This window comes from Heterocephalus glaber, unplaced genomic scaffold (assembly GCF_053883595.1).
Source record: "Heterocephalus glaber isolate CG9 unplaced genomic scaffold, H.glaber_assembly_v1.0 deba00001610, whole genome shotgun sequence".
Classification (NCBI taxonomy): Eukaryota; Metazoa; Chordata; class Mammalia; order Rodentia; family Bathyergidae; genus Heterocephalus; species Heterocephalus glaber.
Genome location: NW_028258381.1, coordinates 11,409,442 through 11,423,387, shown reverse-complemented (window position 1 = coordinate 11,423,387; position 13,946 = coordinate 11,409,442). Strand labels below are relative to the sequence as shown.

The 13,946-nt window shown below is 41.2% G+C and overlaps 1 protein-coding gene across 3 annotated transcripts; it reads right to left on the bottom strand.

The window, feature by feature from the left end:
- Window positions 1–2,264: 2,264 nt before the first annotated feature.
- Fignl1 (fidgetin like 1) lies at window positions 2,265–13,674 on the bottom strand. Of its 3 annotated transcripts, none has more exons than XM_021254230.2 (3): window positions 13,412–13,674; window positions 11,991–12,113; window positions 2,265–11,340 (listed from the first exon to the last, which is right to left on the bottom strand). In XM_021254230.2, exon 3 carries the CDS (start codon window positions 11,328–11,330, stop codon window positions 9,300–9,302), a length of 2,031 nt encoding a protein of 676 aa, XP_021109889.1. In that variant the 5' UTR covers window positions 11,331–11,340; window positions 11,991–12,113; window positions 13,412–13,674; the 3' UTR covers window positions 2,265–9,299. The 3 variants fall into 3 exon arrangements, with proteins under 3 accessions (XP_021109889.1, XP_004839917.1, XP_021109888.1); XM_004839860.4 differs by lacking the exon at window positions 13,412–13,674 and adding an exon at window positions 13,225–13,401; XM_021254229.2 differs by lacking the exon at window positions 13,412–13,674 and adding an exon at window positions 12,900–13,396.
- Between the last annotated feature and the right edge of the window lie 272 nt (window positions 13,675–13,946).

Sequence of the window (13,946 nt, the reverse complement as noted above, 5' to 3'; positions counted from 1 at the left end):
GGAAAGGAATAAATAATGAAGGACTGACATATTTGTTTTGTGTCTACTAAGCCTATCCATTAAAATAGATTTATCTGCACCATTTCCCTTAAATTGCAATCATGCCCTCGTTTTACAGCAATTTTCTGTATTTTGTGAAATTATGTCCCAGAAGCTTAACAGGACTTGGGTTGCATTGCTCCACCAGGTTAGCAGCGTGGACAGCTGGCCATTTCTTCCAGATATTGAGAGCTCAATCTTATCTGTATCCCAAACTTGGATGGAATACAATTTATCCACTCTGTAGTCACAAATGTAATGTTATGCATATATGTTGCTCACTCAAAAATTCCGCTCTAAAATGAGCTTCTCAATATTCAGTTCCTTAAAATGCAGATGAAATTGGTATTTGTCTCACAGCTACTTATTACAGCAATTTTGATAGCTTCACTCAATTTGGAGTTGGATGAATAACTATTTGCTATGGATTCTGACTCAGAAAGGTTTATTTTTAAATACAATCTTATGTATGTGCAAACATGGAAACTTTTTAAACATTTGTCTTGTTTGGTCATTTCAGGCTCATCTTCTATATGCTGTGCATCATGTTCCCTAAGAAGAATTTATAATATGTGATTTCAATTCTTACCTCTTGCATCTCCATTATTTGCTAACAATGTAACAGCTCCAATTAACAAAATAGTTTAATTATTCAAGTAAGCTTTGTTAACTGCTTTTAAAATGTTATTTTGTTTTTTTAATTACAAGAGTATATTATTGCTGTAAACAATAAAAACAGCCATACTGTATACATAAATTCAAATATAGAAATTGCCCCCATTCCCAACTTCGGCCCCTAGAGAAGTCAACACTCTTTAAGTATCCTTGTATATCCTTTTTGAGATTTTTCACATTTATAAAACATATATGTAAGGAAAATCACAAATTTGGTTACACATGTGAATTACTGTGCAATTCGGTTATTTTCACCAGAGAAAAGAGACCGGAGCTGTTTCCCTAGTAGTGCACACAGCTACTCACTTGATTTTTCAAACCACCGCCCCCTCCGGGATGGATTTGGATTTGACTGTTCTCCACTGAGGGACATTTAAGTTGTCTTTGCCGTTATTAAACATAATAATATTAAAGTGTTTCAGTGAACTCATTTATGTGATGTAGACCGTAGAAATGGAGGTCGTTTTGGCAGATATTTCCAAGCTGCCTTCCAAAAGCCTGGACTTCTCCACACCCTCCCCGTGACAAGCAGGCCAGCGCTCCACTTTCCCAGCCTGTACCAGCATGAGATATTTTTGATGTTGTTATTTGTTAGTAATGTTTAACTGTTAATTTAGCTGTGCATTTCCATGCTTTTAGCTTAATGTGTAATGATTTGTGACTGGCATAAAAGGTCGTAATCCTTAACCAGCATGAAGTATTCTGTATTTAACTTGATGGTCTTTATTTTGAATCACTTTTTTTCCTGTTTTGTTACCACTTTCCTATTTTCTTATTCCTTTATTTATAAAGGAATATATTTCATTTATTTATAAATATTTATTTATAATGGCATGTATGTTATTTACAAAGCTAATATGATTGAACTTTGCCTTTTTACATAACTTGTAAGACTTAATTGAATAAATCTGTATTTATTGTGAACCTTGGAATGTTTGATCTTTTTCTTGCCCTTATTTTAAATTTTCTTTATTAAGCTTTTATTCATTTTCCTTCAATTTATAAAAATCTTTTTTTCCTTTCAGTGCATTGACTTAAAAATCTCTTCCTCTCCTGATTTGGAGGTTATATCCCATTTCTGACTCATGTCCTATTTCTCTTTTACTCACATTTCCACCTACACTTTAACAGATATGTTTAAACGCACACATGTGATATGGCTTGTGCCTAGATGTTCCCCAAGGCCTCATGGAGTCTTTTTAGAGAAGACTGAATCTGGAATGTGTGGTGCTGGGGTTAAGGGCATGTGATGACTAAACCACCACATGTGAGTGATTGGCTTGGCACTGCCCTAATCCCAGGAGTCTGGATGGGAAAAAAGGGGCAGAAAGACACTGCTAGAGCCCCTTGTTGCTTTTGCTGTCTTCTGCAGCCATGGACTGTTGCCCCTCTGCCACCCTGCCTTGGAGCCAGCACATTATGGACTGAAACCTCTACAAAGTGTAAGCCAAATAAGCCTTTTCTCCTTTAACTTTAGCTGTTGGGTATTTTGTCTCAGCAAAGAGAGAAAAGCAACTAACACAACATGCATGCATACATACACAGGTGAGTTTTGTTTTGCTACTAGTTTAAATGAGATCCACATACTTATATATTACATAGGAATATTTGGACATTTAATCAATGCTGATAGAATAATTTTTAATCTAAAGGAGGAACTTCATGTGAAACAGTACATGATCATTTGCTACAGTCATCTTCCCCAAATATTAAATAGGACATGAAGTCATGTCCCTAAAATTGTTGATATTGAAATTTTCAATGCATAGTTCGTTTTTAACATTTTTCAATGAAAATCTGTATCGATAATAGCATTACTTTAACCACTTTTATTTTTAGCTATTTTTATTGCTCCTTCAATATATACAAAGTACTTGTAAATTATAGATACAGTATTTTTAAAACTTGCTCTCAAAGTCATTTCTTTAGTATCAATTCATACCATGTGATAATTTTAGATGACAGAATGAACCAGAATGACATCAAAATGCCTGATGCTGAAGGCTGCGATCTTTAAGATCAGCTTTGAAATCCTTAGCAATACTGGGGCAAGAAGATGTGAGGCTGTTAAACAATAAAACCGAATTTGTTTGTCTGAAGCTCAGATTTCAGAAGCCAGATTCTCAATTTGCACCTAAAAGGTATAAAATTATTTTCCAGTTCAAATACCTGCCTGCAAATCTACAGCAGAGTTAAGGAAAACCACCCCACTCACTCACAAACACAGCTGCCAGCCCTGCAACGTTCTCAACCAGCCCTGTCCAACAAGGTGGCCCATGGTCTGCTGAGTGCCTGGCACGGCCCATCTTCAGCCTAAAATGACTGCAAAGGCATGTAAACTCAACCGCTGGACTGCCAAGACTCAGCATGGAAAAAAGAATATAAACTCTCATCAGCAGTCCTTACATCAGCTACTTGTTGAAATGATAGTAAGAGGATATTCATTTCACCTGGCTCTTTGGACATTTCACTGACTACTAGAACATTTTAAATTACATGTGCAGATGGCATCATATTATCTGTTGAACAAATATCTTCTCATTGTCCTTGGATGCACTCAAAAGATGAAATGATATTGAAGTAGTGACTACAAAGGGAATCCCATTTCCCAGATCTGCTGATGTGTAGGGAGGGTGACAGTTCTGGGAATTTGGGGTAGGGATCTCAGCTGGCATTTATAGTGGGTACTTACACACACACACACACACACACACACACACACACACACGCGCGCGCGCGCACGTGCGCGCAGATTCTGCTCTGCTTAGAGTGGGTGTGTTCATTATCATTTTCCTGGAATCACAGCTGTTCTATATTTGCCACCATTAACAGAAATTCCACAACTTTACCATCTTAGGACAACACAAAGTTATGCTCTCAGTTCTCTGTAAGTCAAAAGTATGGCAGACTCCATGAGTTCCTCTGCTCCAGCTCATTTGAGACTGGAATCAGTGTCAACCAGCCTGGCTTCTTCTCTGCAATCTCTGAACTTCTGCTCAGATTGGTGGCAGGATTCCTTTCCATGACCTGAGGAAGATGCCCATGTCTTTGCTGGCTGCATCCAGGGCCATGGTCAGCTCCTGGCAGCCTCTCTCCAGTCCTTGAACATGGGGCTCCTACCCCTGGCCTGCAAGGGCAGGTCACATCTTTCTCATACTTGGAATCTCTGACTTCCTCTTCTCTCTTCCTCTTCTGCACCAGCCAGGGAACATCCTCTGCTTTTACAGACTCATGCAATTAGACTGAGCCCAGTAGCCTAGGATAACCTCTCTGTCTTCAGGTCGACATCACATCTGTAAAGTCCCTTCCCAGCTGAACACAGATGAGTGCTTGATTGAGTAAGCACAGGGAGGGAATCCTGGAGGAAGATGTTGAGGATTCTGCCTGCCATACTTCCTACATGGGAGACATGCTTGCTGCACTGTGGGAAAGACAAGACCAGTGAGAGGAAGCACAGAAAGAGAAACGGAGTTTGGCTCCAGGAAGGAATTTGGGCCTTTTCCTTGCAGTGGGAATCTACTGGAGGATTGTTTCACAGGGAAGGGATACAACCTAACTTATACTTTAAAATGGATCAACGTGGTGAGGCAGTGCTTCTTTGGCAGTTGTCTCTCTTTCCATCCAGGAGGGTCGTGGTGGGAAAGGGTGTGCTGACCAGAGTTGGCGCGGTCTCCTCTGGAGCCCTGAGTGTGTCTGAGAGTCAGTGGAGAGGCAAAGAGGGGACCTCTCTTCAGACACTACGGGAAGGGAGGTCAGCCTGTCAAAATGAGGTAGGAGGGAAAGATACAAAATAGGGCAGCAGTGAGTATACTGAAAGCACTCACTGCTTTGTCAAATACTCATGCTTCTGAGTAATGTGGCAACTGGAAGTCACCTGTCACCCAATTCATGTCTCAGAAAGCCAGGCCACTATCATCTGCTCCCCAAGTCAGGGACTCTGGTTCCGTTGGTGCAGGACTGGTGTCCACAACCCCTGCAGATGCTAGCTGGTGGCCTGGCCTGAACTGTCCCCTGAGATGTCACCTGGGCCCTATGAACTCACAATACCTTACTTTCTTTAAAAAGGGGGGGGGCTGGTGGTTTTTAAGGGAAGGCTAAATTGCTTATCTGCATACCTTGGATACAAGGGAGCAACTCTGGCCCCAAAGTATGGGGCCCCCAAGAGGAGGGGTCCTTCTCTGGGACTGCAGCCCCAAGCCACACTTGGGGATGAGAACTAGGCTGACGGAAGTGGGGAGTGAGGCTCTGCTCTGGACTCCCTGACTTACACATGCTGTGCTGGGCAGGGAGGGCAGGGGGTGGGGTGGCCCTAGCCATAGGAACCTGGGACCTGCTCCATTTCTGAGCAAAATGAACAAACAGCTCAGACACCCAGACCTCTGGCCTAGGTGAGTCCCCTCAGCACCAGGCTCTGTGCTCTCTGAGCTTGCACCCAGCCGTTGCCAGCCAGCTTAACTCCAGCGCACCTTAGGTGGACTTCTCTTTCCCCTTTGCCTAAACAATGTATATGTTCGGTGACACTTCACAGGGACTCCTTTCCAAAGCTCTCTTCCTGTTTCTCAGTTTCCCTAATGAGCCAAATCAGTAGCACTGAAGTTAGCCCTCTTATGCCCAGCACCTGGTACTCTGTAAGCATTTGTCAAACTGATTTAACTTCAATAATTGCTCACAAAATAGCAAACCTGGCTGTCACTGAGGATATCTAGTACAACTCCCTCACTTTTATTGCTAAAGAAACTGAAGTCTTAAGCAGTATGTAGAAACTGAGATCTTAACAGGTATGTACAGGCTGTCCATGGTCATGATCACTGGCGGTTTTCTAATGCCCACTTTCATGGTCTTTCCATTACAAACTTGTTGTGTGTTGGAAAAAGGTAAAAGTCACAAGGACAAGAGTAAAACATGGTGACTAGTATTCAGTCATCTGACCCTGACAAAGAGGCAAAAATCATTCACTGCAGGAAAGATCAGCTCTTCAACAATTGGGGCAGGGAAAATTGGTTACACGCATGCAGAAGATTGAATCTTAAACCCACAACTCTCACCCTGTACTAAAATAAAATCAAAATGGATCAAAGATCTGGATATCAAAACAAATACCATCTGTGGGAAGATAAAAAAAATAAATCTACAGATATTCCTCGTTTAATGACCTACCTGGTTAATGACTGGACTTACCACCCAAGAGCACTGTTTGAACTCAGGATCCTCCGCTCAGGCTTAGGACGCAGGAATGTGAGCAACAGTGAGGCCTTATGGTGGCTTCTTCTACAGTACAGTGCTGTAATTTCTGCTTGTGCTGCAGTGCACGTAAGAGTTACGCAACTAAGGCATTAAGTTAGAGTTCCCCTTGATCATTTTTGTTCTGAATATTGTAAATACGGTACTATATGTAATTCCTCATTTAGCAACCAACTCATTTAGCGACCTATCACAGGAATGTAATTCAGTTGTTGAACAAGGAATGTCAGTATTGAAGATACAGGAATAGGTAAAGTTTTTTGTTTTGTTTTGGGGGTTTTTTGGTGATAATGGGGATTGAACCTAGGGCCTTCACACGGAGCTATATCCCCAAACCTTTTATTTTTTGAGATAGGGTCTCATTAAGTCATTAAATTGGCCAGGCTGGGCTTAAAGTTGTGCTCCTCCTGCCACTGCCTCCAAGATTGCTGGACTTAGAGGCGTGTGCCACCACACACACACCCACATAGACTTTTTGAACAGAACTGCAACTGCAGAAGACTACAGTCACCACTAGTAATGAGAGCTGGAATTAACAAGCCATCTCTTTGATCAGAGCCCACGATCTCTGCACAGAGATGCCACTACTCAAGATACCATCAATGTGGATGGCAGATTTGACAAGTATTTTAGAATTGAGTGAATTAAAATTTCAAAAGAATGAAGACCACAGATGCAAATGCAAAGTTCCTCAAAATACAAAGCAAAAGGATGTGTAACAGGCACATTTAAAAAGACCTGACAACACAACAAAAAATTATACACACATTTCTGTAAAGAATATAGATGCAAAATTTCTCATCAAACTATTAGCACATTCCTTCCAACTCTATGTCAAAAAGAACATTCACATTATCGAGTTGGACTTATCAGAGAGGTGAGAATGATTAAACAAGCACAAATCAATAAATGTAATATACCACATCAACAAAATGAAAGTCAAAAGTCATGGTATTATCTCAATAGATACAGAAAGTTATTCAATAAAATTATTCAGTATCCTTCATGATAAAAACTGAAGTTAGGTACAAAAGGAACATACTTCAATATGATAAAGGATGTGTATAAGCCTCACAGACAACATCATAATAAATGGGAAAAGGTGCTTTCCTCTAACATCTGAAACAAGACAAGGATGCCCATTCTTACCACTCTTACCCAACACAGTACTGTACTGAAGTCTTAGCTGGAGCAATGAGGCCAGAAAAAGAAATCAAAAGCATACAATTAGGAAGGCAAGAAGCCAAACTTTCCATTTGTATAATGACATCATTTTATATCTACAAAAACCTAAACACTCCACTAAATGACCACTGGAACTAATTTAAAACTCAGTAAAGTTGCAGGATACAAAATCAACATAAGACAATCAGTAACAGGTTAATGCTTGCCTCGCATGTATGAGGCCTTAGGTTAAATCTCCAGTACTGAAAAAATAAAAAACAAAAAACAAAACTATTAACATTTTTATACACCAGTAATGAGACTGTTGAGAAAGAAATCATAAAAAAAAAATCCCATTCAAAATGGCTACCAAAAACAAAACACTTAGGAGTAAATTTCACCAAGGAAGTAAAAGACCTCTACAATGAAAATTACAAAACTCCGATGAGACAAACAAACAAACAAAAAAGAGAAGGATTTCCCAATTCATGGTTCGGAAGAATTAAATATTAAATGTTAAATGTCCATACTTCCCAGAGCTATTTACACACTCAATGTAATCCCAGTCAAAACACCAGTGACATTCTTCACAGAACCAGAAAAAAAATCATTCATTTAGTGTTTGGCTGCTAGGTTTTATTTTATACTAAGAAATGATCTATTCTCTAATAAATATTTTTAATTTTTCTTATTTTTTCACATTTTAAAATTTTGATTGAGAAATCAAGATTAATGGAGTACCATGTGATGTTTTCCGATTTGTATACATCATGTAATGTTTAAGTTGGGTTAAACATATCTATATCGTGTCATCTATCATCTCTTCACAATGAAAACATTCAATAACCTTTCTTTTAGTTGCGCGTGTGTGTGTGTGTGTGTGTGTGTGTGTGTGTGTGTGTGTGGTGCTGGGAATGATCCATGGCCTTTGCACTGCAGATGGTAATTCTGAACAGGCACTATTTTTCCAGCGGAAAACTTAGAACACTTGCCAAAAAATCAAAAATGTGCATATTCTCACTCCATGCATTTTATATTTCTGTTTACAATAAACAAAAGCCAGCCTAATGTCCTGCCCTAAATGCCCTCTAACAGAGGACTGAATTGATTACAGTGCATCCCATAGAGTGGACTCCTAGGCAACCATATAAAGGAAGACTCATATAGATGTCTATTAGTGTAGAAAATGGTAACGTACTTTAATGAAAAAGAACAGGTTACAAAAAAGGATGCATAGTATAATCCTTCTGATTTAAAAAAAAAACTTCTAATGGAATCTATGCTGAAATAATGTGTCCCACAAAGTGGTAATATAAGTGATTTTTATCTTTTTATTTCTATTTTCTCAAGTTTCTACAATGAACATGTATCATTTATAAAACCAAATGGCCCATTATAAAAACCTGAAGCCATTCATTTTCAAAGAGAGCAATATGACAGGTGGTGAAGTGGCATCAAATAAATCGTTACTGGTAAACTTCACAGATCCTCTGAAAAAATACAACATTCTATACCTTTTGGTTCTGTGGATGTGTCTCTGATATGAGATTACACCTTGCTAATTCTGTAATTCTGAACATATTTTTATTAGTCTTGGTAGGTTACAAACCCGCAGAAGAAACTGAAAATTGGCACTTTCATTCTAGCTTTTGGCGAACTCTTAAATGTCTAATTAAGAGTGAGCAATGTAGTTTGGAATGGAAACCACACCAGCCAACACCAAGAGCCATGTGACCTTCAGAAGAACTTTCAATAAGGATGACTAGAAATCAGATACACCCGCATAAATAAACATAATCTCCAGATTAAAGTTTCAATGTGAGCTCACTATTCATCTTCAAAAGAAAAACTTCTTAGAAACAAAACAAAAAGTTCATCCTCATTCTGTTTAAGTAACTTATACATATCAGCTAATAACTGGAAGGCAAATAAAACATTCAACATAGGCAAAGCCACCCAGCTGTAAACTCTGAACTATTATTCTTACTTGATGTATAGAATTTACAGTATGTTCCAAAGCAATACAATTCCCACATAAACTCTCAACTATTGTTAGTCTTATTTGATGTACAAAATTTATAGGATGATCCAAAGCAGTGTGATTCCCACATCCCTGGTTTCCTACTAAAAATAAACCAGCCAGCGCTAGAGATGTCAACTTTTAATCTGCAGTGTCCCATTCAGTTTCCACAACCAAATGTTTTGTTCCATTCTTCATACAGCTCTAAGTCTTTTGAAGATACACTGGGCCGCACAGTTCTAAAAGCATTTTCAAAGTCAACATAAGCTATGGGCCGAACCTGATCTGGAGTTATGGTGGCGATGTCAGCAGTCTGTAAACTGCGAATGGGGCCAAGAGATGCCTCCCTGCACAGCTGGGTCATGTCTGCCCCGGAGAAGCCATCAGACCGCTGCACAATCTGATGGATTTCCTCCTCTCTGAGGTCACACTGCTCCCTGGACATCAGATTCGTCACTATCTGCTTCCTGGCTGAAGCTTCTGGGAGGGGAATGTATAGCCTCTTCACCAACCTTCTCCGGGCAGCCTCATCAATCTCTTGGGGCCGATTTGTCGCTCCCACCACTAGAATTCGGTCTTCAGAAGACGTGGTTGCGCCATCTAACTGAACTAAAAACTCCGTTTTTATCCTCCTAGAGGATTCGTGTTCACCATCTCCTCGCTGAGACAACAGGGAGTCAATTTCATCAATAAATATCACAGCCGGCTGTTGGCACCTTGCAACAGCAAACAAAGCGCGGACCATCTTCTCCCCCTCTCCTACCCACTTAGAGGTCAAGGATGAAGCTGAGATGCTGAAGAACGTCGCCCCAGACTGACTGGCGATGCACTTGCCAATGAGAGTTTTACCAGTCCCAGGGGGACCAAAGAGCAGAACTCCTTTAGGGGGTCCCCGTAACCCAGTGAAGATGTCTGGCCTCATCATGGGCCACACAACAATTTCCTTTATTGTGGTTTTTGCAAATTCTACACCTGCAATATCTCCCCAGTGTACTGGAGGCCCATGGTCCATAATCTCATTCATAATAAGTTCAATCATCTTGGGCTCCAAGTTCTTTAGCCGCTCATCAACAGGATGGGCTGGTTCTACTGGTGCAGCCCCGTAAGGCTTGTACTGCATCCCTCCACTCTGCTCTGCCCCTTCATGTTTAGGTACAGGAGGAACAAACTTCCCAAATATCCCTCGAGATCTGCCAGCTCCCAGAGACTTTTTCACACCCCCATGTGAGGACGCTGGTGCACGTGGGGGTTGGTGGCCCTTTTTTTGCTGATCTACCCATAACTGTTCTTTTGCAGTTTTAAAAGTAGGCAGAGTGCTCTCCTCCCTTGGGCCATTATCTTCTGTTTTACTACAAGCCTCATTCAGTACTGGATTGGAAAGAGCATCGATGGTGACAGAACTATAAAAAGCCTTCCTTGTCCGTGGGTTTTCATAGCCAGAAGGAAAAGGAGACTGGTTAGATAAGAACATCTGTAGTCCTGCGTTGGCTTTAGGAGAACTGTGAGCTTCCTTTGTGACATTTCCAAATAATGGTGTGCTGTGGAATCTGGCTGTGGCTGACTCACCTGAAGGCCTGGAGGACATGGGACAGGTCTCAGCGCTGTTAGGCACGATGGGTGGCTGGACACTCTGAGGGTACTTCCAAGGGTTGCTGCCTGGGATGTCTTGGGCCCTATCTGTGTCAGGAACTGAGCCAGGTAGCAGGTCACCACCTCCAGCACCTCCACAAACACCAGAGCCAGGAAGATCATAGACAGGAGCCTCCTGCCGGATCACTACTGATGCACTGGCAGGTTCTAGCAGAGTGTCTTTGAATTTTTTGCCAGCCTGCATCATATTCTGTACATTACTCATTTTGAAAACATCATTTATTGACAACCCAGACTGCCACTTGTTACTGTTGGTTTGTTGAGATCTGGTCAAAGCTAAAATGTTTTCTGCATAGTTATTCAAGCCAGTTTCCACACTGTCAGAATCAACAATTGCAGAGTATTTCTCCGCATACCTTCTGAAGAGTTTGGTAGCACAGACCTGGGAGATCTCGCCGTTCGCCCAGGCATACTGAACACGCAGTATCTGTGCACGGTACGCATCTGCCTTCTGTCCCGGCGTACACATGCCAGATGTGACTGCAAAGTAGTTCTTCTGCCACTCGCTCAGGTGCACGGACCGAGAGCTGGAGGTCTGCATGTTAGCACTTCTACAACATGGACAAAATGAAAGACAAATGAGTAGCAGGAAGGAAACAGACATAATGGTTTCAACATAGTTTGAAAGTCTCTAGTAAGGAAAATATACTGGAGTTTTGACTTATAAGGTTTATTTATAATGACAGATTATTTATAAAAGAAATATCAAGTAAATCATAGACCAAATACTCAAGATATATGTATATATATATAAATTTTTTTTTTTTTTTTTTTTTTGGGTACCGGGGATCGAACTTGGGTCCTTGCACTTGCGCAGCAGGCGGTGAAACCGCTGAGCTAAATCCCCGGCCCCAATATAGATATATTTTTAATTCAATATATACTGATAATTTTTAAAATACAAAGTTTTGCAGTCTATGAATAGACCCCACCTTTAACAAAATTTTCAGCAAGAACAGTGTAATTATGGGTACACAAAATAAACCAGGAGTTTACGTCTGGTCTCCATGAAAAATGAGATGAATGATCCTAAGCAAGACTTTTTATTCTGGGCCTGCAGTTTTCTTATCTGTCAAGTGAAGAAGCAGCATTATGAGAATCAAGTAAGGTGAAATGAAATATGAAATATGAAAATAATCGGAAAACTACTAATGTTCCCAGTGTACAAATGTAGAAACTGAGGCTGAGTTAAGGAACTTACCAAAAAATCACACAGCCAATTATGAATAGAGCCAGAAGTCACATACACTTTCATTCCAAGTGCTATGTATTCCACCATGTATCCAGTGTTCCTTGATGTTGCTGCCGGAGGTCATACATTAAGCTACATGGATCATAAATATGAACTGCATTATACTTAATGTTTTTAATGTCTTATTCATAAATAAGCACCTAAGATTGTTAAGTCACAGAACCACAATTTCCCAATTTCACATAAAGTGAATGTGCAATTGTTATGACACACAAAATAGCAAAAGCCAAATAGCCAGTAGTAAAACGCTTTTACTTTAGGTTTCTCTCTCAAGTTATTTTCATAAACCAGTACGTATGTTTTAACAATCATGAATGTATCATGATTGTCGTATGTGTAGAATCTGCCTAAGTATTCACAAGAAAACTTTATAAGAAAACAACTTAGTTTCCTAAGAGTATTGCAATAAACTAAAAAGAACTTGTGTATTTTAAATTTATCTTTCAAATTACACAGAATAATCAAATTATTTCCATACATGTGCCGTGTTTAATACAGCTTAGAATATCCAACAATGCCTTGCAGGGAATTTGTCACATTATACGAAGGTCTTCGTAAATCTTTGTTAATAAAAATAAGCTTAACATCCAGTGAGACTGTAATTTGTTTAGAGCTAAAAAGCTAAACAGAGTCAAAACTTAGATAAGCAGGTCATCCTGCTTCCCACTATACCACGTTAACTTTTTTTTCCCCCCTAGAACCCGGGATTGAACTCAGGACCTTGCACTGGCCAGGCAGGCACTGGCGCCACTGAGCTAAACCTCCAGCCCTATACCACTTTAACTCTTAATGTTTATACAATACTGGAACCAGAAAATGAAACACAGATAACTTGGAAATATTTATCAAAACTCTCACAATTCCTCTAATCAGCTTCTTCGTGGTTTCACTGCAGTTTATCATCTGCAATCCTGGGATTTCTCCAACAGCTCAGAGATAAAATCACGGTTCTCGGGGGCTCTTCATTCTCCCTTCCACTGTCACCTGTTTCAATACTCATCTCCCAATTCTTAATTCTTCCTTTCAGTTCACTTATCCAACAACTATGGATATGGACAGCCAAAACCTGGCCACCACTGCTCAATGTCACATCTGCTGTCCTGTTCACCATTTCCAAGTGGACTTAACCTTTATGGGCTAAAAATTATAGTTAATAGACACTGACATAAAACTACATTCCCACCTTTATTTCCATAATTTTCTGATTATCTTAAGAATATATTTGTCTTCCTAACTGGATAACTGGAAGCAGGAACAGTTTTCTATTACATTTACATTCTCGGACTAGGAATGCTCGGGCCGCACTCGGAGAAGCGCGGGAAACGCACAGGGCGAACCGGCCCGGAACGGGCAGGCCCAGCCACACTTGCCTCGCCCGCTCGGGCCTCGGCCCCGCCGCCGGCTCCCGTCCAGCTCGAGGAGCCCCGCCCGGCGCCGGCCGGCGCCCCGGTACTCTCCCGTCCACAGAAGGAAATAAAGGGGCGCTCCAACAAGACTCCCCGGTCGACCCGCCCCGCGGACTCCGAGCCCGCCCGGCCCGAGGGGTCAGCGGCGCACCGACCCGCCCAGTCACCACCTCCAACGCCCGCCGGCCGAGTCGCCAAGGACTCCGAAAAGCGCGCGGCCCGCTCTGCGCCTGCGCCGTGAGCGAAGTGCGCGTGCGCGGCGTGACGTGCTACTGAGCTGTGCGTACGTGCTTACGTACGTACGTACGTGGGGTCGCGGTCCCTTGGGTAGCAGCCGTTAGGATACTTGCTGGCTGTCCAGGCGCGGTGGGTTTACTTTTTATTTATTTACTTATTTATTTTCCTTTCGATCCAAAGGATTGAACTCGGGGCCTTCACACAGAGGTATACCCACATCCGCCTTCTTTATTTTGAGACAGGGTCTCGCTAAGTCGCTCAG